This window comes from Carassius carassius, chromosome 42 (genome assembly GCF_963082965.1).
Source record: "Carassius carassius chromosome 42, fCarCar2.1, whole genome shotgun sequence".
NCBI lineage: Eukaryota > Metazoa > Chordata > Actinopteri > Cypriniformes > Cyprinidae > Carassius > Carassius carassius.
The window spans coordinates 25842285-25869224 of NC_081796.1; the positions used below are offsets into that span (position 1 = coordinate 25842285).

Sequence of the window (26940 nt, forward strand, 5' to 3'; positions counted from 1 at the left end):
TTTTTTTTGCAAGAGTTTTAAACTAGGTACACATTTAGACACTCAACAATTGTGACAATCAACAAAATATTCAGATAACAGATAATTTCTGAACATCATAAAACAAAACAAAAAAGTTCATGACAATGCTAGGAAAATTCAGATGCATAATTTATTCATGCCACTATGCATGCTGGGAGTCATGCATTGTGGCATGAAGCTTTTTTTGATGGTCACCATTGTTGAGATTCATACTGTATGCTGATTGATGGGCGGCAGATCCTTTTCCTATTTAGCGCATAAACTCTGGAATAGCCTATCCTACCTAACATTGTTCAGAAGCCAGACACACTCTTGCAGTTTAAATCTAGATTAAAGACCCATCTCTTTAACCTGGCTTGCACATAACACATTAATATGCTTCTAATATCCAAATCCATTAAAGGATTTTTAGGCTGCATTAATTAGGTAAAACGGAAACAATTCCCATAACACCCTATGTACTTGCTACATCATTAGAAGAATGTCATCTACGCTAATATTAGTCTGTTTCTCTCTTATTCCGAGGTCACCGTAGACACCAGATCCAGTCTGTATCCAGATCAGAGGGTCACTGCAGTCACCCGGATCCAGTTCTCTTCAGACCAAAAAAAAAAAAACAGCAGTTCAATTTCCAGGCTGCAGCAAAGTCAGATTGTGCAGAAGAATCATCTGTTTCATGTGGTCTTGTCCTGGTGCTCCTCTGAGACAAGGTCTTTACAGGGGATCTGTATCTGGGGCTCTAGTTGTCCTGGTCTCCGCTGTCTTTCAGGGATGTAGAGGTCCTTTCTAGGTGCTGATCCACCATCTGGTCTGGATACATACTGGATACGGTTGACTGCAGTGACCCTCTATATATTGATTATATTCCACCAATAGATACCCAAAATCGACTGATCTCGTTTTTATCTTGGCTTCCTTTGTGTATTATTAAACACACTGTTACAGTTACCAAATCTCAAATTAAAGAGTCCCAATGAAGCATCAAACTCCAGTTATTTGCAATTGCAGGCTCAACTGGGAAGGTTTAGGGATTTTTATGCAAAGTCACTCTGTGAATAAGTTGTTGTTAGAGGTCAGACTGTAGAGCTCAGGATCAGATCAGGAGCATAAGTGGACAGGAGAGTATTGTGTGCAGTGAGTATTTACCTTCAGTTGATTTATCTGAAGAGTCTGGTTCTTTCCCGGTTGTTAAATGATGATGTCTTTTATTAATCCAAAAGTTCTCGACCGGACATAAGATCGACAACCAGCGAATCAACAAGCCGCAGATGTGAGATGCATACACTGTGGCTGCCGCTTCTCCTGAGTAAGTCTGTAAACCTGACAGAGATTTATATGCTTCATACTTTTGTGGAAACAATTATACACTACCATTAAAAAAAGAGAAAAAAGAATACTTCTATTTAGCAAGGATGAATGAAGATGGATCAATACATGCTGTTCTTTTAAACCTTCAATTCATCAAAGAGTCCTGAAAAAAATTATCATGGTTTCCACAAAAATATGAAGCAGCACAATAATTTTCAACATTGAGATTAATCATAATGTTTCTTGAGCAGCGAATCAGCATATTAGAATGATTTCTGAAGATCATATGACACTGAAGAGTGGAGTAATGATGCAGAAAATTAAGCTTTGATCACAGAAATAAACTATTTTTATTAAATATACTACAATAGAAATCATCTACTTTAAATCATAATTAATATTTCACATTATTACTGTTTTACTTTATTTGTGGACCAAATAAATGCAGAATAGAATTTCAAAAACATTAACAAATCTTAATTTTTTTCAAACTTTTTGCTGGTAGTTTTTTTCCACTTTGAGGAATATAAAATACGAATGTTTAAAATAGGAAAGTTACTGTAAAATCAATGCAAATATAATGAATATTGCTCATCATTTAGGCTTGGTTATGCAAATCTCAGTATTTCCAGGTACTGAGATACTGAGTTTATCCAGAAGGTTTTTGAGGATGTAAATGGCAAACACATGAAAATGTAATAAAAGAGGTTCAGGCACGCAATTGCCTACTCATGCCTGTAAATGAGTATATTTACTTGGAATTTTACAAATATGCAAGAGGTCCTCTTTATATTTTTTACTCAAAGTGATATGCATACTTGTTGTTGTTGTTTTTTTGTCAGTGTAATGGTATGACATTTGTAACACTTTGTGGGTGAACCAAAAATTATATACCAAAAAATATATATATTTAAAAAAGTCACATTTGTACTCCTCATAGTCAAATAAATACATGCTCGACGCTTCACCACAATGATAAAACCCCCAAAACAACAACTTAACAGAAACTATTTTAAATATCAACATAATATAACATTAACATTACCAGGTCTCCTTATTTCATCATTATGTTTAAATTTGCAAATCATGATGGGAAGATTGAGCTACTTTAATAAAACCTATCTGGTCTCATGGCATTAAGGTACCTGGAGGCACATTTTAGCAAGATACGAAATACTTACCAATAAGTACATATCGCTGCAGTTTCCAAAAGAAATGAACACTAAGGCAGTAAAACTCTGGCACCTTTTATTCCTTTTCACACAAATGTACAGAGTGTCGACCAATAACGTATAATGTTGGCAAAATAACTTATAGAATATCATGTCATGACTTCAGAACAATATTAATATGCCGGGAGATTTGAAAACCAATGCTTTTGAATATTAGCATCACAAATATCCAGCTTCATATCTATGGGTTTATCATAGACAGTAGGTTTGTTCGGTAGCTCTTGGAGTACTCAAGCAAGATTGCGCTTCACATGGCTGCTTCAGTGCTTGGCTCTCCATTGTTTTCATCCAAAAGGTCGTTTTCATATTAATGTTTTGTACTCTTTTATTTGCCCTCTGGTTTGTGTTTCGTGTAGCTCAGTTGGTAGATTATTGCGTTATACCTTGATATGTAATCATGCTATCATGGGTTCGATCCCAGGGAACGGACCTGCATGAAAATGTATATGCTCAATAAATCATAATTTAGCATGATTTCTGTGAGGGTTAGGTTTAGGGGTGGGGTTAGGTGTGGTCATTCGAACGAATAAGCCACCTAGTAAAATATGTAGGAAATAATGTGAGATCGGTGTAAAAAGCCCACGCATTTCATTTAAATAAACGTGCGTTTTGATTGGTAATGACGTGATACGTCATTTCATGACGACAGACACAACGCGATACTGTCATTATTTTTACACCCGCTAGAGGGCGCTTAACTTTAAAACGTAAATATAGGTCATAATAAGGTGCTTGCACAAACGACCTATATGGTCGTTTTTGGTTGGAGAACAGGCTCGGCAAATCTCCGCTCTTTACCTAACAAAACAGACGAACTCCTTCTGCTCTCTCGGACAAATAAGTATTTCTCACACTCTTCTGCTCTGTGTTTCATGGAAACCTGGCTGAATGACGCCATACCGGACAGCGCGCTCCATCTGCCAGGCTTTCAGCTGTTTAGAGTGGATTGGGAATCAGAATCAACGGGGAAATCGCGTGGCAGCGGGACATGCTTTTACATCAATGAACGGTGGTGTACAGATGTAACTGTGTTAAAGAAGATGTGCTGTCCTGATCTAGAAATGCAGTTTATCAACTGCAAGCCGTTCTATTCGCCGCGGGAGTTTCACTCGTTCATTCTGGTGAGTGTTTACATCCCTCCGCAAGCGCATGTGAGCTCAGCTTTACAAAAACTCGCTGATCAGATCACAGAGACGGAACAACAACACCCAGACTCCGTTTTAATCATTCTTGGGGACTTTAATAAAGCCAATCTCTCACATGAACTGCCAAAATACAGACAGCATGTTACATGTCCCACCAGAGACAGTAATATATTGGATCACTGTTACACCACAATAAAGGATGCATATCACTCTGTTCCACGAGCAGCTTTGGGACGTTCTGATCACTGTCTCGTTCATCTTATACCGACCTACAAGCAGAAACTTAAATCTGCTAAACCTGTAGTAAGAACTGTAAAGAGATGGACCAGCGAAACAGAGCAGGATTTACAATCTTGTTTTGACCTCACTGATTGGAGTGTTTTTGAAGCTGCTACCACCAATCTGGATGAACTCACAGAGACTGTAACATCCTATACTAGTTTCTGTGAGGATATATCCATTCCTACCAGGACTTATTTAACATTCAACAATGATAAGCCATGGTTTACAGTAAAACTCAGACATCTTCGTCAGGCCAAAGAGGATGCCTACAGAAATGGGGACAGAGTCTTGTACAATCAGGCCAGGAACACACTGAACAAAGAGATTAGAGTGGCTAAAAAGACCTACGCTAAAAAATTGGAAGACCAGTTTACTTCCAACGACTCAACTTCAGGACTGAGAGCCATCACAAACTACAAGACACCATCCCCTTGCACTGAGGCTAATCAACGACTTGCTAACGACCTGAATGAGTTTTATTGTAGATTTGAAACCCCCAACACCCATTCTGACCATCTCCCTACACAACCATTAACACCTCCTGCAATCCCCCTCTCCATACCTCCTGCTCTTCAAATCTGTGAAGATCGCGTGCGCCAGGTCTTCAAGAAGAACAAAAGAAGAAAAGCACCAGGCCCAGATGGCGTTACACCAGCCTGTCTGAAAATCTGTGCTGACCAGCTGGCCCCCATCTTTTCACAGATCTTTAACAGATCTCTGGAGTTGTGTGAAGTGCCTTCCTGCTTCAAATGCTCCACCATAATCCCCATTGCAAAGAAACCCAAGATAACAGGATTTAACGGCTACAGACCTGTGGCTCTAATGTCTGTTGTCATGAAGTCGTTTGAAAAACTGGTTCTGGCTTATCTGAAGGACATCACTGGACCCTTACTGGACCCCCTGCAGTTTGCTTACCGAGCAAACAGGTACGTGGATGATGCAATCAACATGGGATTGCACTTCATCCTGCAACATCTTAACAAAACAGGGATTTATGTGAGGATCCTGTTTGTGGACTTTAGTTCGGCTTTCAACACCATCATCCCAACAACCCTCCAGACCAAACTGACCCAGCTCTCTGTTTCTAGCTCTATCTGTCAGTGGATCACCAGCTTTCTGACAGATAGGCAACAGTTAGTGAGACTGGGGAAATTCATGTCAAACAGCTGCTCCACCAACACTGGTGCCCCTCAGGGATGTGTTCTCTCCCCTCTGCTCTTCTCCCTGTACACCACCGACTGCACCTCTAAAGACCCCTCTGTCAAGCTCCTGAAGCTTGCAGACGACACTACAGTCATCGGCCTCATCCAGGACGGTGATGAGTCTGCTTACAGACAAGAGGTTGAGCAGATGGCTGTCTGGTGCAGTCTTAACAACCTGGAGCTGAACACGCTCAAAACAGTGGAGATGATCGTGGACTTTAGGAGAAACCCCCCTGCACTCCTCCCACTCACTATCATGAACAGCACTGTGACTGCAGTGGAGTCATTCAGATTCCTGGGAACCACCATCTCTCAGGACCTGAAGTGGGACATTCACATTGACTCCATTGTGAAAAAGGCCCAACAAAGGTTGTACTTCCTTCGCCAGCTGAGGAAGTTTAACCTGCCACAGGAGCTGCTGAGACAGTTCTACTCAGCCGTCATTGAGTCTGTCCTGTGCACTTCAATAACTGTCTGGTTTGGTTCAGCAACAAAATCAGACATCAGAAGACTACAGAGAACTGTTCGGACTGCTGAAAGGATTATTGGTGCTCCCCTGCCCACCCTTCAAGAACTGTATACATCCAGAGTGAGGAAAAGGGCTCAGAAAATCACTCTTGATCCCTCACATCCAAGTTACCCCATCTTTGAACTTTTGTCATCTGGCCGGCGCCTCAGAGCCACAAATACCAGAACAGCAAGGCACAAGAACAGTTTCTTCCCCCAGGCAATCTACCTCATGAACAGTTAAATGCTCCCCACTTATGCTTATGCAAAAAATGCAATATCCATATATTTATTTGTTACCCCTCCATCCTAGTACATCCCTGCATCTTACTCAATCATATGCCATTATCATTTATAGCACAATTGTTTATACACTTATTTATTTGCCAAATTTTTTTTTTTGTCTGTGTGTTGTTGTCTCTGTGTACTGGAAGCTTATGTCACTATAACAAATTCCTTATATGCACAAGCATACTTGGCAATAAAGCTCTTTCTGATTCTGATTCTGATTCTGATGAGGTGAGGAGCTCTGGTTCGAAATCCCGTGTAAGTACGGTTTGACAAAAATAGTTCAAATCTGCATATAAGGAAGTTTAAATGGCACAGTTGCATCAACAAATGCATTTTTATATGAGTTTTGTATAGGTTTAGAGTTTTTGGTTTTGGTGTAGGGCATATTTTCAACATGATAGAGCATTAACTTTTAGTGACAGTCCCTGGATATTTAAATTCTGAACCGCCACAATACATACCTGAAGCAACATAATAAACAGAGGGCAAGGCAGGCAACTGCCTGGGGCCCCACATTTTAAGGGAGCCCCAAATGGCCAACCATTTAAACCAACATGAATGTTAATATTAATAGCTATAACATGCAGTGACATCTCTCCATCCTAGAGCCCTGCATAACAGAATTTCCGATCTCAGCCCATCTTTTTTCTTCTTCTCCCACCTTATACTACTGTTCTAGCTATTGAAATAGTTCAGTTCAGAAATAGTTTTCGTTTTTTTGTTAAGTTAATTTAGAAAAACATTTGGAGTACTTTTTGTTTGTTAAATATAAATTATTATAATTTTTATAAAGTATATATATAAGTAACAATAAAAAATTGATGATTGATCAATCAAATCATCACAAATTGCCTTAAAAAAATCTTTAGATATATAACAGTTCAAGTATATGACAATGTTTAAACGTTAAACATAGATAAATGTGTGCTTTATCCAATATTTTGCATGGAGAGTGCAAGCTAAAGTGCACTTTGCAGTCTTGAACATCAGTTCTTCACAAAAATGAACCGAAACTCATGATAACTCATGATAAATATACATACAGAAAGCTTTAAATTACTATTAAACGAAATTAAACAAATCAAAAACAAAAACTGTAAAGAAGCACTTCTCTCTAAAGGCACGTCTAATGAAGAGGTGGCGAGTCAGGATCGGCAACTTCAGAAAACACTAGTTTATTAGTAAATAAATCTCCCTACTATTTCCCCCTGACACAATTATGGTAAAAAATTTTTCCGATGCTTTGTGGCAAGTTTAAGCCTATTGCATGCATTTGAATGCTGATGGCATCTTATGTTGTTTCCACAAGCACAGCGATTTTTCATCACTAATTGATGGATGTCTAAAATATAAAAATAAGGAGAAGCCCAAAACAGGCACGAGGCCCGGCCCGTATCTGAACTATGACGTGAGAATTGGTAAAAAATTCGGGGCACCCCTATGGGGTCCTCTCTCTCGATACACTGGTTAAACTTTTGCCTCCTCCGCCACCTTTTTCAAACAGGTGCAGCGCATCCTCGCTGTGCTGTAGGTTAGAAAATGCATGATCTGGAGCGGAGCAGAACGCGGGACCCAAATGTTTTTAATCCATTCCTTTGGAAGTTGAGCACACACAATTTAGGAATAAACTGTAAAAAATGTGTGCACACACACATAAACATGCATGTTAAACATAAAAGAGAGGAAAAATCTATCAGGCAGCCTGAATCAAAAAAATGAGGAGGAAGAAAGGAAACAGAACAACAATAAGCATAGGCACCAATTTATGTTTCTCCACACACTCTATTCCACTTCAAACCAAATATAAAACATTTTATTCACCATTGTTTCCATGAGCAGATGATAACGGGCTAGGTTGTCATGCAACAGTTGTGCCTTAAATATTTGAACATTCTCCTTTCGATATTGTGCTTGAATTCATTAGGCTACATAAAATATATTATTCGTGTCTCGCTAAGAGAAACGCACAGGCTGCAAATACATGGTTTCAGCATCCACATCTGAGTGAGAGAGCTGCGTCCTCTTTTGTGAATTATATACTGTTAGATGTGTTCTGTCCAAATGCAAATTTTTCATTAAAAGTGTAATGTATTCAGTGTAATAAACAAATCATCTAATACTCCTAAATATTACGTTTTTGTATAATATGTGTTCTTTTTCAGGGCTTGTTGTCTTTGCTTTATTGATCAGTTAAACAGAAAAATAATAGACTATTAACAACTATTATTCCTTTTAATTATACAAATGTTTCATTAAATGTCTACAAATTTGTAAAACTGATCAAAGATCAGGTAATATTTATATAGACGCTTGTTCAATGGTTTGCCACTGGGGGGGGATCTCAGTAAATCCGCATGTTTTGTGGTTCACAGAGATCATCGCTCCCCCGGTGGTGAACCATTGAAATGTCAAAACAGTTATGATGTAACAAAGCCTCATTTTACTGAAATCATGTGACTTTGGCAGTTTGATATGTGCTCTGAACCAGTGATTCGAAACAAAAGATTTGAAAAAGTTTGAAGCTTCATGAAGCAAAGTTTAGAAAGCAGCCATTCCTACTTTTAAGTTGAAGTTTAGCTTACCTGTCAAGAAGAAACTCCAAAAGTTCTTAAAAAAACTAACATTAAATGAAATTATTCCATCTTGTAAAAACATTGCTTATGCTTGCCCTTGTTTTACCCCATTGTCCTTTTCTGTGAATTCTGGCAAATCTTCAAAATTTGCCTTTCACTTCTGTAACAGAATCTGAAACTATTTTTCCACACTGGACACAAACACCCTTTTGGTCCACCTGATACTGGGGAGAAAGGCCACCCTGTCATCACATTTGGATTGAGAAGATATATTGTATATAGTATGAGCATGAGTGTGAGCCCTAAATAAGAATCAGAATGAGCTTTATTTCCAGGTATGTTTATACATACAAGGAATTTGTTTTAATGACAAGCTTCCGCAGTGCAACAGAATGACAGGGATAGAACAAAAACACAGATAATAAAAGAATAAAAAAATATAACAGGTAAGTAAGGAATAACAATATACAAATTGACAATTGTATGTGCAGGCATATTCCAACACACAGTTGTATGTACAGGCATATTATGTGTAAATTTAAAGTATAGATTAAGTATGTGTGTTAGATAAATAAGTGTATGAATGTATAAATAGTGTTATGTGTTCCACAGTTATTGTCAAGTGTTCATGAGATGGAATGCCTGGGGAAAGAAATTGCTCCTGTGTCTGGTCGTTCAGGTGCTAAAAGCTCTGTAGCACTGACCAGATGGCAACAGTTCAAAGATGAAGTGTGCTGGATGTGAGGGGTCCAGAGTGATTTTGCCAGCCCCTTTACTCACTCTGGATGAGTACAGTTCTTGGAAAGAAGGCCCTCTTTAGTCTTCTGAGGTCAGATTTGGTAGCTGAGTGGAACCAGACAGTTATTGAAGTGCAGAATATAGATTTGATGATTGCGGAGTAGAACTGTTTCAGCAGCTCCTGTAGCAGGTTGAACTTCCTCAGCTGGTGAAGTAAGTACAACCTCTACTGGGCCTTTTTCACAATAGAGTCAATGTGAACGTCCCGTTTTAGGTTCTGGGAGATTGTGGTGCCCAGGAACCTGAATGACTCCACTGCAGTCACAGTGCTGTCCATGAAGATGAGTGGAGGGAGAGCAGGGGGGTTTATCCTGAAGTCCACCATCATCTCCACTGTTTTGAGTGTGTTGGGCTCCAGGGGGTTGAGACTGCACCAGACAGCAAGCTCTTTAAGCTCCTGTCTGTAAGCAGACTCGTCACCATCCTGGATGAGGCCGATGAGTGTGGTGTCGTCTGCAAACTTCAGGAGCTTAACAAAGGGGTCTTTAGATGTGCAAGCATTGGTGTTCAGGGAGAAGAGCAGTGGGGAGAGAACACAGCCCTGGAAGCTCCAGTGCTGATTATACAGGTGTTGGATGTGTATTTTCCAAGCCTGCTGCCTGTCTGTCAGGAAGCTGTTGATCCACTGACAGACGGAGGTGGGCACGGAGAGCTGAGTTAGTTTGGGCAGGAGGAGGTTTGGAATGATAGTGTTAAAGGCCAAGCTGTAGTCCACAAACAGGATCCTCACATAAGTCCCCGTTCTGTCTAGGTGTTGCAGAACATAATGCAGTCCAATGTTGACTGCATCATCCACAGACCTGTTTGCTCTTTAGGCAAACTGAAGAGGATCCAGGAAGGGTCCAGTGATGTCTTTCAGGTGGGCCAGCACCAGTTTTTCAAATGACCTCATGACCACAGATGTTAGAGCCACAGGCCTGTAGTCATTTAGTCCTGTAATTTTGGATTTCTTTGGGCTGGGATTGTTGTTGGGGCGTTTGAAGCATCAAGGGACTTAGCACAGCTCCAGTGATCTTTTGAAGATCTGTGTGAAGATGGGGGCCAGCTGGTCAGCTCAGGATTTCAGGGAGACTGGTGTAACACAATCTGGGCCTGGTGTTTTTTTTTTCCTTTTCTGCTTCCAGAAGACCTGGCACACCTCATCTTCACTGATCTGAATTGCAGATGTGGGGGAGAGGGGGGTTGCGGAGGAGTGAATGGTGTGAACGGTTGTGGGAAGAGGTGTTCAGGGTGGGTGTGTGGTGTTTTTTTAAACCTGCAGTAGAACTCATTCAGATCGTCTGCCAGTCGTTGATTCTCCACAGTGCTGGGGGATGGTGTCTTGTAGTCACTGGAAGTGAACTGAGTCCTTATTTATTCAGAGTAATTCCTCTTTGCCAATCTGAGCTACTTTTCCAGTTTGTGTTTAGCCTGTCTATACAAGATATTGTGCCCCTTCCTGTAAGCATCTTCTTTGGCCTGATGGAGCTGTCTGAGTGTTGCAGTGAACCATAGTTTGTCATTGTTGTAAGTTAGATGAGTCCTGGTAGGAATGCACATGTCTTCACAGAAACTGATATAAGATGTTACAATCTCTGTGAGCTCGTCCAGATCGGTGGCAGCAGCTTCAAAGACACTCCAATCAGTGAGGTCAAAACAAGCTTGTAAATTCTATTCTGCTTCATTGGTCAATATTTTTACAGTCCTTAATACAGGTTTAGCTGATTTTAGTTTCTGCCTGTAGGTCGGTATAAGATGAACCAAACAGTGGTCTTTATGGTGGTATAATATATTACTGTTTCTTGAGGGACATGTAACATGCTGTCTGTATTTTGGCAGCTCACGGGACAGCTAAATTAAAGTCCCCAAGAATGATTAAAACAAAGTCCGGGTGTTGTTCTGTCTATGTCATTTGATCATCGAGTTTCTGTAAAGCCAGGCTCATATGTGCTTGCAGAGGAATGTAAACACTCACGAGAAATAAAATGTGAAACTCCCACAGCGAATAGATCGGCTTGCAGTTAATGAAGAGCACTTCTAGATCTGAACAGCACATCTTCTTTAAGACTGTTACATCTGTAAACCACCTTTTGCTGATGTAAAAGCATGTCCCGCTGCCACGCGATTTCCCCGTTGATACTGCATTGTGGTCCACTCTGAACAGAAGCCCGGAAGATGGACCGTACTGTCTTGAATGGCATTGTTTAGCAAAGTTTTCATGAAACATAGAGCAACCGAGTGTGAGAAATCCTAATTTGTCTGGAAGAGCAAAAGGAGTTTTTCCGTTTTGTTGTGTAGAGAGTGGAGGTTTGCCAGATGGATGCTAGGCAACAATGTTTGAAATTTGCACTTTCTGAGCTTAACAAGCTTGGCAGCTCTCTTCCCCCAATTGTGCGTCCTGAAGTGCGTGATCAGTGCAGCTGCTCTGCCAACTACTTTGTCCAGCAAAACATCAGAATAGTCGAAAATCTTGCATCAGGAGCACCAGAACATTAAATGTCAAAAAAATAATTTTTAAGGTTAAAAAACACATGATTTTCCACATAATGTACATAATTGTTGATCCTCTATGTCCCACCTTTCTAAAAAGCGTCGATTTTTACAAAGCTCATTGTTCTGAAAAGTGACGTGTGCTCTGATTGGCCAGCTAGAATGTTACGCCCCTTACCATACTGTGATGCCCTGTGTCCCGGCTCAAGTACACAAAACCAATAAAACCCATTTCAAACGAGGCATTTGTTGCATCCAGTGGGGATATAATTACTTATTCTGTCTTTTTACGCGCTGCATTGTGTATAATGCTGCGTAAACATAAAACCATGTCTGCATTTGTGATCAGAGAAACAACAAACAACAAGCGCTACTCTACACTCTTCAAAACTTGCGTTTAAATCATCAGTGGTAAATTCTTTCAATTTGAAAACGTACTTACAGACTGTGAGACAGAAGTGCCAGACTGTCCTTGCAAAGTTGGAATTGCCCCACTTTATAGGAACAGCCTTTGGCACATTGTAGGCTACTGGTTCAGGAAACAGTCCTTGTCCGCCGTAAAATGTGCAGCAAACATCTGAATATTTGGATTGAATTGTTCTGAAACAGTGTTGTAAATACAAGTTACCTACTGATTTCTAGTTGAGTCCTCGTTTGGAAGGCCAAACAAAGTAGTTTTGCTTTTACAAAAAAACACAAAAGTGATTCCACAACATGGAAGCGGCAGCAACAGCGAGAGTAAAAGTTACACCTGTTAGAATTAGCCATTTTAGGAGGGTGTGGTTGACTCTTAACTTTTCTAAAGAATTTCTCTTCAGATTTGAGACTTTAGACTTATAAAGACTTTGCATTTGCAACTTTACAGATCTTTTTTATGCAACAAGAGCTTGTAACACATTAAAGAGAAAGGAAAATTTTTAAATGCATTATATGTCCCCTTTAAGAGAAGTATTATTTTTCTATTATTTTTAATCACGACAACTTGTTTCTCAAATGATCACATTCAGGCTCAGTCATTTGGGCAGAGGAGCAGTACTTTCCTCAGTCATACAATGCAACATGGGACGAGGGCAGGCTTCACTGTCAATCCTGTTTCAAAGAACTGACGACCATCACCAGCAGAAACGTCCACCTCATTGTCCAGGACCCCTCTTTTGACTACTGGGTTGGACTACGCAAGAGTTACAATGGCTCCTTCCCATGGGCCGCATGGTCCAATGGGGATCCTGTTAGATATCAGAATTGGTACCCTGGTCATCCTGTTCCAAATAAAGAAAATAAACTAATTCCTATATGTTCCTCAACTACACAAAGTCCACTGAGCACCCTAATAACTACCCAAAAATCTACCCCAATGACCTCAACACAAACCTCCACAATCACTTCTGCTTCGGTATCCTCAACATTTCAAACAAACAAAGAAAATGATACATGCCCCATACTGTCTGAAATGCTTTATTGCCTAAATATGTCATGTGATGATCTTGAAAGTGCCATGACTATATGCAACAGAACACCAACTGCAACCCCTGAGACTACAACATACAGCACCACCCCTAAAGTCACAACATTAAGCACCACCTTTAATGCTGCAACAAATGGCACCACAACCGAGAGCAGCACCACCAGCAACTGCGTCTTTGAACCCGAGCCAGATACTGAAGAGTACATCGAGGATGCTTGTGTGGTCCTGCTCAGCTTTGGGATGTGGAAGGAAGAAGACTGCAACAGAAGTCTACCTTTCATCTGTTATGAAGGTATAAGACCTTTGTTTTAGAGCACAGCATCGTATTGTTATTCATATTGTTAGTACTCTGACAAACTTAAAAAGAAAGGTTCCAAAAGGAAGTTTTCGAGGCATTACCAAAAATCAAACAAATAAAGTTTAACAAAAAATATAAATCAGAAATAATGATATGCTTCAGTTAGGGAAGTAGAAAGATGTAGCCCAAACTGGTCGTTCAATGTAGACGAATTATGTTAACTAAAATATCTCGCTTGGCATTGAACTTTGAGCTTTAGAATTTTACAGATATAATTTTTACTCTAACAACAACATTACACACTAACGTCTCGGTTACGTACGTAACCCTCGTTCCCTGATGGAGGAAACGGAGATGTTATGTCGAACGACATATGGGGTCTCACTTGGGAGGCCAGTCATCTCTGAATTTAAGAGAAAACGCCAATGAAAATTGGCAAGTGGATTAACACACCTGAGCCACTCCCCGTGCCACTCCCCGTGCCAAATAGGGCGAGAGGTGCATCCACTCATTAGGTTTTACGCTGAGGAGCCGAGAACGTGTCCCGGCAACAGCGAACGGTTCAAGGTTGTGGCATGGGGACATAACGTCTCCGTTCCCTCTATCAGGGAACGAGGGTTACGTACGTAACCGAGATGTTCCCTATCTGTCGGTCACTACGAGTTATGTCGAACGACATATGGGGTCCTATGGAAAACGCCACAACCTGAACATCGTCACAACCCTGTGGCGCTGCAATTGTCGACAAGCCCTGGCGTGCCACAAAAGCTACGCTTAAGGTCGTAACCTTCCCAAAGCCCCAGCGCAAATTCACTGACCTTGGTACTGAAGGGGCCAAAGGGTGAGTACATCGCTGCTGGAGAAGGCCACGCTCACATAAAGTTAATGGAAGGGATTTCAACCTTCAGAGAAAGATTGCTTCAAATCTTCCCTATTTGTTATTTCAGCTGGCAAGACAATGGGGAAGCGAGCCTAGGAAAAGGTCGCTACGGAGACCACATCCTACCCGTAGGGAGGTGACATGTGGATATACCGATATGGACTGACCCAGGGGGCAGTACTACATATGGAAGGGGTCTCTGAGGCAGGTCCTACCTTGGAGTAGGGATGGAACGGCTGCCAGAAGAGACTGACAGAACGGGTCTGTCAAGGGAAGACATGGGTTTGCCAAGAGGGAAACCTTACCGTGGAAGAATACACATATGGGATTACCCGTAGGGAACCAAGCCATATGAACACCTAGCCCAGTACAGGGGCTGACCGGAACTCCGGGCATGCTAACGCCAGTACTGGGCTTTGCGACAGACTGCTCTGCCAAGTCTGACTTCCGATGGTGCTGGAGGATGCTCGACCAGGGTACGCCAACCGGGGAACTCTACTGGGAGAAGAAAGGTGCTCACATCCCCGTGTTAGGGGGAATGGCGCAGCGAGCGTGACACCCAGCCAGCCCTTCCCGCCAATTACCTGTTACCCAACACACGGGAAGAAACTGGCTCCACACGGAGGTTGTAAAACCTCGCAAAGGTGTTAGGTGTCGCCCAGCCCGCAGCTCGACAGATGTCTGCCAGAGAGGCGCCGTGCGCCAGTGCATAGGAGGGGGCCACACTCCTTGTGGAGTGGGCCCTCACCCCCAGGGGGCACGGCTCGCCTTGGGAATGGTAAGCCAAGGCGATGGCATCCACTATCCAGTGGGCCAACCTCTGCTTAGAGACAGCCTTCCCCTTCTGCTGACCTCCAAAGCAGACCAGTAGCTGCTCAGAGCTTCTAAAGCTCTGGGTGCGGTCCACGTATATGCGAAGCGCTCTTACGGGACACAGCGACGCCAAGGCTGGATCTGCCTCCTCCAGGGGCAGCGCTTGCAGGTTCACCACCTGGTCTCGGAAGGGAGAGGTGAGTTGCTCTTTTAGAAAACTGTCTCTTTTAGCCGAAGCGCCCAGGGGAATCGCCATCACAGGGACACCGCTGTACTGCGCCGTCACACCGACCAGGAACAGCTTCTTTAAAACAAAGATGAATGGCTTTGTAGTGACTGCTCTCATCGACTACTCGGCTCCAAAGCAAAAATCTAATGAGTGGATGCACCTCTCGCCCTATTTATACCCATTGGCACGGGGAGTGGCTCAGGTGTGTTAATCCACTAGCCAATTTTCTTTGGCGTTTTCTCTTAAATTCAGAGATGATTGGTCTCCCAAGTGAGACCCCATATGTCGTTCGACATAACTCGTAGTGACCGACAGATAGGGAACTAAAGTTTGAAACATGGGATCACGAAGAACGGGACCTTTAAGACATTTTTTAATTACAGCTTTATGACATAAAGCAAATTATATATAAAATATAAACAAAAGTATTACACACAAAAAAAATACAAAGTATTGAGTATTAAGTACATTAGTATTAAATAAAAATAACAAATGAATAAAAAAAACCAATACTTATATTCATGTTTTAATTTCTTTATTTCAAACATTCTTAAATTTAGGGACACACCGATCTTGATTTTCCGATCAACACACCGTCTGATTTCATGTACCTTTTTTTATTGGCCTATTCTGGTAATTATTATTATTATTATTATTATTATTATTATTATTTAATATACAAGAAAGAATAAAAATATTAGTACATTGACAAGATTTATTTTCTCTACAAATACAGTCAACCACTGCATTTTAATCACGATCCAAACAGACATGCTGCACACATGGAGCATAAACAGTTTCTGATTTAAATTAGATGAAGTACATAAAACGAACCTGCACGAAAGCATCTTAGCATCAATAACGTTTTATAAAATCTTAAGATCAGTTTTTTTAGGTTCTTTAGTTTAATAAAACACTCATCCCTCTTATAAAATTGGTTTGTTTAGGAACTGTTTACTGAAAGGTTATTTAGGGAACCCAAAATGGTTCTTTATGGGGAACTTTTCAGACTGAAAATGTTCTTTAGATAATTAAAAATGTTCTACAGAAATTGTTCTGTTAAGAACTTCTTCACTGAATGGTTCTTTGAGGAACCCAAAATCAAATCTCATTTTTGAAATTTATTTTTAAGAGTGTAAATAACTTGTAAGTTCCTTCCAATATTTGTCTTTGCATCTATTTGTCCGCAGAGCGCTTTTTTGGCCAGATAAACATTTCCAGCGTGACCACAAGCACAGGCAATGTGAGCTGGTCTGAGGGACCCGGTGCTAAGAACATCAGTCACTACAGAGTGGAGGTCACTGGGGACAAAAACCAGACATTTAACCAGAAAAATCTCTTTCAATACATAGAGACTCTGACAGCAGGAACTCTGTACAAAGTTCAGGTGTTTCCTGTGAAATGTGACAGGGATCTCAATCCGCAGAATATCTCCTTCTACACTTGTAAGTAGACTCGGTTTTTTGACTTCATTGTGTGCAACATGATTTCAACACGACTAATGATCAAAATGACCCATGCTGTCCCTTTTTAGTGCCCTCTGATGTGCAAAATCTGATTGTGGTGAGTGTGACAGATGTTAGCGCCAACCTCAACTGGAGTAAACCAGATGGAAACCATGAATTCTACTCAGTAACATTCATAAATGCATCGAACACTAAAGATCACAAGTGTTATAATGAAGAGTGCACTATTACGGATCTTATTCCAGGAACAGAGTATGAATTTACAGTTAAAGCTGTAGTGAATAAGACGATTGAAGGTGTGCCGAGCAAGGTTTCTGATTACACCAGTAAGTGCAGAAAGTTTCATTTCTGATTGTATTAATCCATCCCAAGCTCTAAACATTTCCAAATAAAGCATAATTTCTTGTAACCAATGCACACAGGAAACGAGAGATCCAATCGCAGTATTTTAATGGGGTATCCCATCCCATGGGGTATCCCACCCCACCCCAGTGGGGTGACTATGGGGAAGTGAGACCACTAGTGGACACCCAGGGAAACACAGACCAGACACTGAGACATTTCTTTGTTTTAATTTGAGTTTTAGTATAGGTTTATTGATAAATGAGCTTTTATTTTTAGGTTATTTCCAGTAATTTTTTTGTTTTGTTTTGTTTTGTTCTTTGACATTTTTTTTTTGTAAAGATTGTATTTATTTTGTAATCAGGATAGGACAGTATATATTGACAGGAAACTAGTTGTGTGTGTGAGAGGGGGTCGGGGGGTAACTGTGTGATAACCTCAGATTCATATAGGCTTAAACAGGTGGATGGAGAAATTAGCTGTTTTCAAAGTAACAAGCATACCCATAAATACAAGGCTAACTTTGGATAAAACTACGTTTTTGTTTGACTAACTGCGTTTTTTGGTATTTACTTTTCAGAGCCTTCAACTGTCAGGAAGCTAAGATCAGCAGACAATGACAGTACAGTCATAATGGCCTTTTGGGATCCTCCTACTGGCAGTCATTCAGGTTACCGCTATTGTCTTAAAGAAGTCAATAACAGCCTCGAGTGTACTTACTGCAACATCACATCAGACATCAGCAATACAGCAAACAACAACATCACAAACAGCAGTGATACAACAACTGTCAGTATTACAGACTGCAAAACAGTGGATGGAACAGAAACATCTATCAAAAAGGCTAATAAATCAGACGGCAGCATGTTTTGTCTGTGTGTGGCAGCACTAACAAAGAGCAACACTCTGTTAGGAGAAATGGTCACAATCTTAGCATACACACGTGAGTCTCATGTTAAATTATTACATTCTTTTCCTTATTAAAGGCTTTTCATATATCATGCATGTACTGTTAATTCTAATTGACCATTTGTAATTGACTGTGAGCTTAACGTATTAGATAAAGCTGAATGTGAATTGAAAGACAAACAGTTATGGAAGTTTTTTTCAATAATGGAATACAAAATTTGTAGCATTTCCTAATTTCTGACAAGCTCATGCTCTCTCCTCTCCTTTGAGTGTTTACTATTGTCATTAGTAACTATTTACTATTTAATACTGTAAAATTGCTTTGACACAATATGTATTGTTAAAAGCACTATATAAATAAAGGTGAATTGACTCCTCTCCATACAGGCCCAAAATCTGTGGACCTCACTTTAATACCTTCCCTTAAAGATATGAAAGCCACCTGGGAACTAGATGGGAATTATGAAAAATTTGAAGTGACAATTACAAGTGCTGATGCAAAGGATATTCAGTCATATAATACTACAGACAAGTTTTACACTTTCAGGAATCTGAAGGCAGGAGTGTTTTACACTGTTTCAGTTGTCACTCTTAATGGTGACCTTAGAAGTGCTGCTGTTAATAAATCAGATTACACCCGTGAGTAATCAATACATTGCCATCACTATTTTTCAGATCATTTTTCCAGTAGCTTAAATCACTGTCTTCATCATCTTTCAAGTTCAGCTGTATAAAATCTCACAAATTAATTCACAGGGCCTGCTAAACCTACCTGGGTAAAGGCCTCCGCTAACAAAAATAACATACAGCTAAGCTGGGGAGCTCCATCTGAGTCTGGTGGTGCCTTGATTCAATATATAGTGGAATATAACACTTCATTCTGGAATGAAACTAATGAAACGGCTACAACTGAGACAAATATCACAATTCCTAATTTAAGACCAGGAACAAAATATATGTTTAATGTCATGGTCTTGGCTGGAAATCTGAGTGATCCAGCCACTACTACTACAAACACAGGTAAAGAGACGACATTTTGTTTGCTAATGAAGCAAATATTCGTCTTTTTTGCTTTTATGCTGTTCATTCTAACATGTTATTAGAATGAGCATTTTAAAGTCATTTTTCTGACAGATTTCCAGGTGTTACAAATCGTCTTCCTTTATCTCCAGAGCCTGAAAAGAGGACACTGGTTCTCACGATGTTGTGTTCCTCTCAAACCACACTTTGTCACGAAACTATAACTCGGAACGAACTGTTTGAAAAGGTGAAGAAATGTTCAAAGACTACATCAAGCTTGTTCCAGCTTTACTGTAACAGAATTATTATAGAATGACTGTACAGTACACGAGAAAAAAGATGACGATTAAAAAAGACACATTGACCAACATTTAGATTTCATAAATTGTTATTTCTCTTTTTTACTGATTACAAAAACCTGCATTAAAATTTAACTATATACCGTATTTTTCTGACTATAAGTCGCACCTGAGTATAAGTCGCATCAGTCAAAAAATACGTCATGACGAGGAAAAAAACATATATAAGTCGCACTGGACTATAAGTCGCATTTATTTAGAACCAAGAACCAAGAGAAAACATTACCGTCTACAGCCGCGAGAGGGCGCTCTATGTTCCCAGTGTAGACTACAGGAGCAGTAAGCAGCATATATATACATTTTTTTTTTTTAAACCTTTTTATCTTTAATGCTTATTAAAAATAATAATAATAAAACAAACTCTAAAACAGCTTTGTGCAAATAGCTGGAAAAGTTAACTGAAATAAACACAAATTTACTCTGTCTTTCAGCTGAAAAAAAAATTTGATGATAAATTTCAAGACTTGGTCTACTGGAAGCTTAAAGCAAAAGCTAGGTTTGTAAAAACAGCTGGATTTTTTATTAAAAAAGGAATGATTTATATTTAACTCTGACTCTCATTTCACAGCAAAGACATCCTTTGAATCTCTGACGAGGCCTTCAATCAAGAAAAAAATCACATACTGAAATTTTGTGTGATTTCATGCCTGGTGAATTCAGGAATTTATTTTCTTCCATTTCCATTAATGCATCTTACAAAAGAGGAACAAAAGCAATTTGTCAAAGAGCCAACAATACATGTTATATACAATTTTATTAGCTTAGATTTGGAAACAAGTGAGAGAAGAGGAAACATTTAGAGAAGAAATAGAAGTTTATGGTAAACCCTTGATTACGGGAACCAAATGTCCTCACAGGGATAGCAAAACCTGATATTTTTGACCTTGTGGGGACATTTTTTGGACCCCATTAGAAACACTTATAAGTCATCCTAAAGTTTTTTGTTGTTGTTGTTTTTCTGTGTGAGTTATGGGCTGAGGGTATAGAATATACAGTTAATTTACAGTATAAAAACCATTATGTTTTTGGAAAGTGCATTGGTTTAAGAGATTGTTAAGTGCTTGTTTTTAGCTTCTTGGAGGGTTTTATTTTGATTCTCACTCATTTTTAAATCTCTATGGTATTTTTTTATTCTTACAAATTGTGTTTTGACATTTACTGTAAATTGAGTGGTGTGATGATATTTGCTATAGTTGTGGGAGCTATAATTTATCTACAAAACTGTAACATGAATAACTTTTTCTTAAAAACATTTGTTATAGCTTCATGTGAATTCCAGTTTTAATTTTCATGATGAATTACTGCAGTTTATTTTGAGGATTGGTTTCATTATAAATAAAGATATTACACATGGGTTTGTTTGCTTTATTTCACTACTTTACTGTGATGTTCATTTATACATATAACATTATCCATAGAAACAAATGTTAATGATAAATCCCCTGTTATGTTTGTTCTGGCTACTGTATACAGGCCACCAGGGCACCATACAGACTTTATTCAAGAGTTTGGTGATTTTACATCCGAGTTAGTTCTGGCTGCAGATAAAGTTTTTATAGTTGGTGACTTTAATATCCAGGTTGATAATGAAAAAGATGCATTGGGATCAGTATATATAGACATTCTGAACTGGGTTAGACAACACGTTTCAGGACCTATTCATTGTCGAAATCATACTCTAGATTTACATGGAATTTATTTTGATAGTGTTGAAATTATGCAGCAAAGTGTTGATATCTCAGATCATTATTTAGTTTTGTGCAAACTTCATATAGCCAAAATTGTAAATTCTACTTCTTGTTACAAGTATGGAAGAACTATCACTTCTACCACAGAAGACTGCTTTTTAAGTTATCTTCCTGATGTATCCAAATTCCTTAGCATATCCAAAACCTCAGAACAACCTGATGATGTAACAGAAACTATGGACTAAAGTCCTAAAGAGAGCAGCCCGAAAAATGGAGCGCAGCTGGAGGAAAACAAAACTAGAGGTATTTCGTATTGCTTGGCGGGAAAGTATCCTACAGAAAAGCATTAAACTGTTATATCTGAGAAGAAAACAAACATAACCCCAGGTATTTATTCAATACAGTGGCTAAATTGATGAAAAATAAAGCCTCAACATGTGTTAACATTTCCCAACATCACAGCAGTAATGACTTTATGAACTACTTTACTTCTAAAATCAATACTATTAGAGATAAAATTGTAACCATTCAGCCGTCAGTTACAGTATCGCATCAGACAGTGCACTATAGACCCCCTGAGGAACAGTTCCACTCATTCTCTACTGTAGGAGAGGAAGAATTGTATAAACTTGTTAAATCATCTAAACCAACAACATATATGTTAGACCCTATACCATCTAAGCTCCTAAAAGAGGTGCTCCCAGAAGTCATAGATCCTCTTCTGACTATTATTAATTCCTCATTGTGATTAGGATATGTCCCCAAAACCTTCATACTGGCTGTTACTAAGCCTCTCATCAAAAAAACACAACTTGACCCCAAATAACTAGTTAATTATAGACCAGTCTCGAATCTCCCTTTTCTTTCCAAGATACTAGAAAAGGTGGGATCCCCACAATTATATTCCTTCTTAGATAAAAATGGTATATGTGAGGATTTCTAGTCAGGATTTAGACCGTGTCATAGTACTGAGACTGCTCTCCTTAGAGTTACAAATGACCTGCCCTTATCATTTGATCGTGGTTGTATCTCTCTATTAGTTTTATTGGATCTTAGTGCTGCGTTTGACACAATTGATCACAACATTCTTTTGCATAGACTTGAATACTTTGTTGGCATCAGTGGAAGTGCATTAGCATGGTTTAAATCGTACTTGTATGACCACCATCAATTCATAGCAGTGAATGAAGATGTATCATATCGATCACAAGTGCAGTATGGAGTACCTCAAGGCTCAGTACTAGGGCCGCTACTCTGCATGCTTTATATGTTACTCTTGGGAGATATCATCAGGAAACATGGTGTTAGCTTTCACTGTTATGCTGATGATACTCAGCTCTATATTTCTTGGCGGCCCAGTGAAACACACCAATTTGAAAAACTAACGGAATGCATAGTCGATATAAAAAACTGGATGACGAGTAATTTCTTACTGCTAAATTCAGAAAAAACAGAGGTGTTAATAATAGGACCTAAAAACTCTTGAAATGTGCTTGTAATAACCTAGAACACTGTCTAAGACTTGATGGTTGCTCTGTCAATTCTTCGTCATCAGTTAGGAACCTAGGTGTGCTATTTGATCGCTATCTTTCCTTAGAAAGCCACGTTTCTAGCATTTGTAAAACTGCATTTTTCCATCTCAAAAATATATCTAAATTATGGCCTATGCTCTCAATGTCAAATGCAGGAATGTTAATCCATGCATGTATGACCTCAAGGTTAGATTATTGTAATGCTTTATTGGGTGGTTTTTCTGCACGCTTAGTAAACAAACTACAGCTAGTCCAAAATGCAGCAGCAAGAGTTCTTACTAGAACCAGGAAGTATGACCATATTAGCCCGGTCCTGTCAACACTGCACTGGCAAACCATTGTATAGATTTTAAAATATTGCTTATTACTTATAAAGCCCTGAATGGTTTAGCACCTCAGTATTTGAATGAGCTGCTTTTACATCATAATCCTCTATGTCCGCTACGTTCTCAAAGCTCAGGCAATTTGATAATACCTAGAATATCAAAATCAACTGCGGGCGGCAGATCCTTTTCCTATTTGGCGCCTAAACTCTGGAATAACCTACCTAACATTGTTCGGGAGGCAGACACACTCTTGCCATATAAATCTAGATTAAAGACCCATCTCTTTAACCTGGTTTACACATAACATACTAATATGCTCCTAATATCCAAATCCGTTAAAGGATTTTTAGGCTGCATTAATTAGGTAAACCGGAACCGGGAACACTTCCCATACCACCCGATGTACTTGCTACATCATTAGAAGAATGGCATCTACGCTAATATTAGTCTGTTTCTCTCTTGCTCCGAGGTCACCATGGCCACCAGATCCAGTCTGTGTCCAGATCAGAGGGTCACTGCAGTCACCCGGATCCAGTACGTATCCAGACCAGATGCTGGATCAGCACCTAGAAAGGACCTCTACATCCCTGAAAGACAGCGGAGACCAGGACAACTAGAGCCCCAGATACAGATCCCCTGTAAAGACCTTGTCTCAGAGGAGCACCAGGACAAGACCACAGGAAACAGATGATTCTTCTGCACAATCTGACTTTGCTGCAGCCTGGAATTGAACTACTGGTTTCGTCTGGTCAGAGGAGAACTGGCCCCCCAACTGAGCCTGGTTTCTCCCAAGGTTTTCTCCATTCTGTCACTGATAGAGTTTCGGTTCCTTGCCGCTGTCGCCTCTGGCTTGCTTAGTTGGGATCACTTCATTTGCAGCGACATCGTTGACGTGATTGCAAATAAATGCACAGACACTATTTAACTGAACAGAGATGACATCACTGAATTCAATGATGAACTGCCTTTAACTATCATCTTTGCATTATTGACACACTGTTTTGCTAATGAATGTTGTTCAGTTGCTTCGACGCAATGTATTTTGTTTAAAGCGCTATATAAATAAAGGTGACTTGACTTGACTTATAGTTACAATCATAATTCCTCAATATTTCTGTCTTGTTTCCAAATATATAAACATTCTTAAATCAAGATACATTTACTTGCATAATTATTAAATAGCTTTAAATAGAATTACTGAAATAAATGAACTTTTCCATGGCGTTCTAATTTATTGAGATGCACCTGTAATAAAACACTTCCATCGTGTGCTCTACTGCATTTATGCATCGATTTAAAAGGCACAACCCACTTACAAAATAATGTGAATGTGAAAGTGATGTGACGTAGCCAGGTGCATACACATACCTATAGACTGAACACGTAATACATCACATAGTCCTGCTAAAACACCCCAACAAAATCTCACTCCAGCCAGGAAAGTGAATTTGTCAGCCCTGGTTTATTCAAAGAATCAGACTTCCTTCCAGACTTTCTGAACGGCTTCATGTAAGATCATGTGAACAAAAACACACATTTCTCTTATCCTACATGTACAAAGAGAGAAGTGCGAGCATGAACACTCAAACACAGCATTCACAGGTCAACTGTTCGTAATAAACACTCAACTGAGTTAAGGACCGTTCAGATATAGAAAAGAAAATATTAGGCTGCTAATAGCCAATACTTTGTCTATGACTGATAAATAGGCGTCCGTCACTTCAAAACATATTTAAGAGTCCATGCGTCCACGATATACATATAGTGCAATAAATATATGCAAAACCATCCATAAATAATCAAAATGTACAGGATTCCTTTAACATATGGGCAACACAGCACTGCATATGGGCAGCATTTGCAAACTAAACGTGTGATTTGTGTGACGTTCCTTTGGTGCTCCACCAAACATAACCCAGTGACAAACGTTGATTGTAAGAATGTTGTGGGAACATTGTTTTTTAAATCTATAAAAAACATGTTGTGTTCTAAGAAGGTTATGGTACAAAAACTTTTGTGTATTTTTTTTTTTTTAGAACATTTTACATACAACTTTGTTTACTCAAAATTTGAATAAATTATTTGAAGATTTTTTTTTAATATTCTAAGAATGTTAAATTCTAAGAATGTTCTTGTGATTAGAACATTATTTAAAGATTATTTAAAGATTTCTTAAAAAAAAAATTCTTAGAACTTTCAAGTACAAATAACTTCATAAGAACATTCCGATAACATTCTAAGAATGTTTTCCCTGAACATTATGAGAAGGTTCCAAATGTATTAAATTTAAGAATGTTTTGTCCTAAAATTTATATAACTTAAAAAAACAAAAAATTATTGAGGTTCCTGAGAAGGTTCCCTGTTAACTGGGCTTACATTCTGGCAAGGATCTCTTAAAGTAACACTGGTAACACTTTAGAATAGGGAACACTTATTCACCATTAACTACAAATTTTCCCTCAATAAATTCCTAATTTGCTGTTTATTAATAGTTAGTAAGGTAGTTGTTAAGTTTAGGTATTGTGTAGGATTATGGATATAGAATAAGGCATTAATATGTGCTTAATTACTACTAACAAATGCTAATATTCTAGTAATATGCATGCTATTAAGCATCTAGTTAAGAAACCCTAAAATAAAGTGTTACCATAACATTAATAGCACTTTAAGTCAAAGTTATCTGGTCTTTAATAATATTCTCCAAATGTTTGCACAAAAACATTTAGACATCATTAAATGCTACTACTTAATTTAGAATGTTCAAAGAGCTTTTAAAAGTAGCATTCTCCTAATGCATTCGAAATGTAAACATTTAATGATCTCTTAACATTTGCATATATAAGAAAAACATGTTTTAAATAAAAAAGACATTTTGAACACAGAGCATTCTCTAACGTTTTCATAACTTAATGGGAATGCTATACTATACGTAACAGTATACTGTTGCTTTAGAGTCATAGCAACTGGGATTAATACATTTTGTTACTCAATATTTACTCAAAATTCACTAAAATATTAGAAAACATCTGCATGGTCCATGGAACCAGATAATTATTTATTTTACTAAGCAGGTGCACGTTGGTTTCTGGTAACATTTAACAGATATTATGATTAACATTTGTGTGTTAAAGTCTCCCTACATTTTCCATATTCCACAATCCACAGAGTGTTCTTCCACCCTTTAAAACCACCAGTGCTGACTTCATATACCAAGCACAGCACAAAAAGCAGAAACCAAACAAGATTTTGAAATGGTATAGGACATACTTTAAAACTGACGCTCAGTGTGCTCTAAATGAGGACATAAATTGTAATAACAGTAACAGACCCAAACAGGTTTTTCTGCTGAATCCCTTCTTTAATCAGTCTCCATCTCACACACACACACACACACACACACACACACAAAGGTGTTTGCACATGCTGCCCAGCAGGAAGAGTATACAGTACATATTCACAAACACAGAGAACAAGCGCAATCTTACACTGAAACATATCCAGTTGTAACAGTTTTTTTTCACAGGTTCAAGTTTCCATCGTTTCATCGTTGAGCTTTGTTCAGAAACAGGCAAGTTCAAGCTTACAGTAATCGGCATTTGACTCCAGTGTGTTCATGTTAAATCAGTGATAAACACCTCTGAAGACGACCAAACGTCCCTCTCATGACTGACATCACAAGAACATTTCATTCTCAACATCCCTGGGACTCACTGAAGTTTGAGTCTCGGACAATCACAGAAACTGTTTTATATCGCTGTCAGGGATGTAGCAACAACATTGCTGTT

General features: G+C 39.0%; 2 protein-coding genes across 3 annotated transcripts in view; both read left to right on the top strand.

Annotated features, from left to right (window-relative positions):
- Positions 1-21010, top strand: part of LOC132124431 (receptor-type tyrosine-protein phosphatase eta-like) — a 40279-nt gene extending 19269 nt beyond the window's left edge. The window contains exons 10-11 of one of the 2 annotated variants that reach the window (XM_059535422.1): positions 20041-20105; positions 20178-21010. In XM_059535422.1, coding sequence (XP_059391405.1) covers positions 20041-20105; positions 20178-20193 — 81 coding nt within the window. In that variant the 3' untranslated portion in view covers positions 20194-21010. The remainder of the gene's footprint in view (positions 1-20040; positions 20106-20177) is intronic. The other variant, XM_059535423.1, reaches the window with a different exon arrangement.
- On the top strand, positions 1249-19892 carry LOC132123884 (receptor-type tyrosine-protein phosphatase eta-like). Its single transcript, XM_059534576.1, has 9 exons — positions 1249-1327; positions 12836-13585; positions 16704-16958; positions 17048-17305; positions 17902-18264; positions 18618-18869; positions 18987-19250; positions 19403-19497; positions 19872-19892. The coding sequence occupies exons 1-9, from the start codon at positions 1297-1299 to the stop codon at positions 19890-19892; spliced, it is 2289 nt and encodes a 762-aa protein (XP_059390559.1). The 5' UTR covers positions 1249-1296.
- Positions 21011-26940: the final 5930 nt, after the last annotated feature.

Excerpts from the sequence above, each read along its gene's own strand:
- LOC132123884 (XM_059534576.1), top strand. The coding sequence starts at position 1,297 with ATGCATACACTGTGGCTGCCGCTTCTCCTGA. Across the intron at positions 18,265-18,617 it reads CACAATCTTAGCATACACAC|GCCCAAAATCTGTGGACCTC; the intron begins GTGAGTCTCATG and ends CTCTCCATACAG. Across the intron at positions 19,251-19,402 it reads CACTACTACTACAAACACAG|AGCCTGAAAAGAGGACACTG; the intron begins GTAAAGAGACGA and ends CTTTATCTCCAG.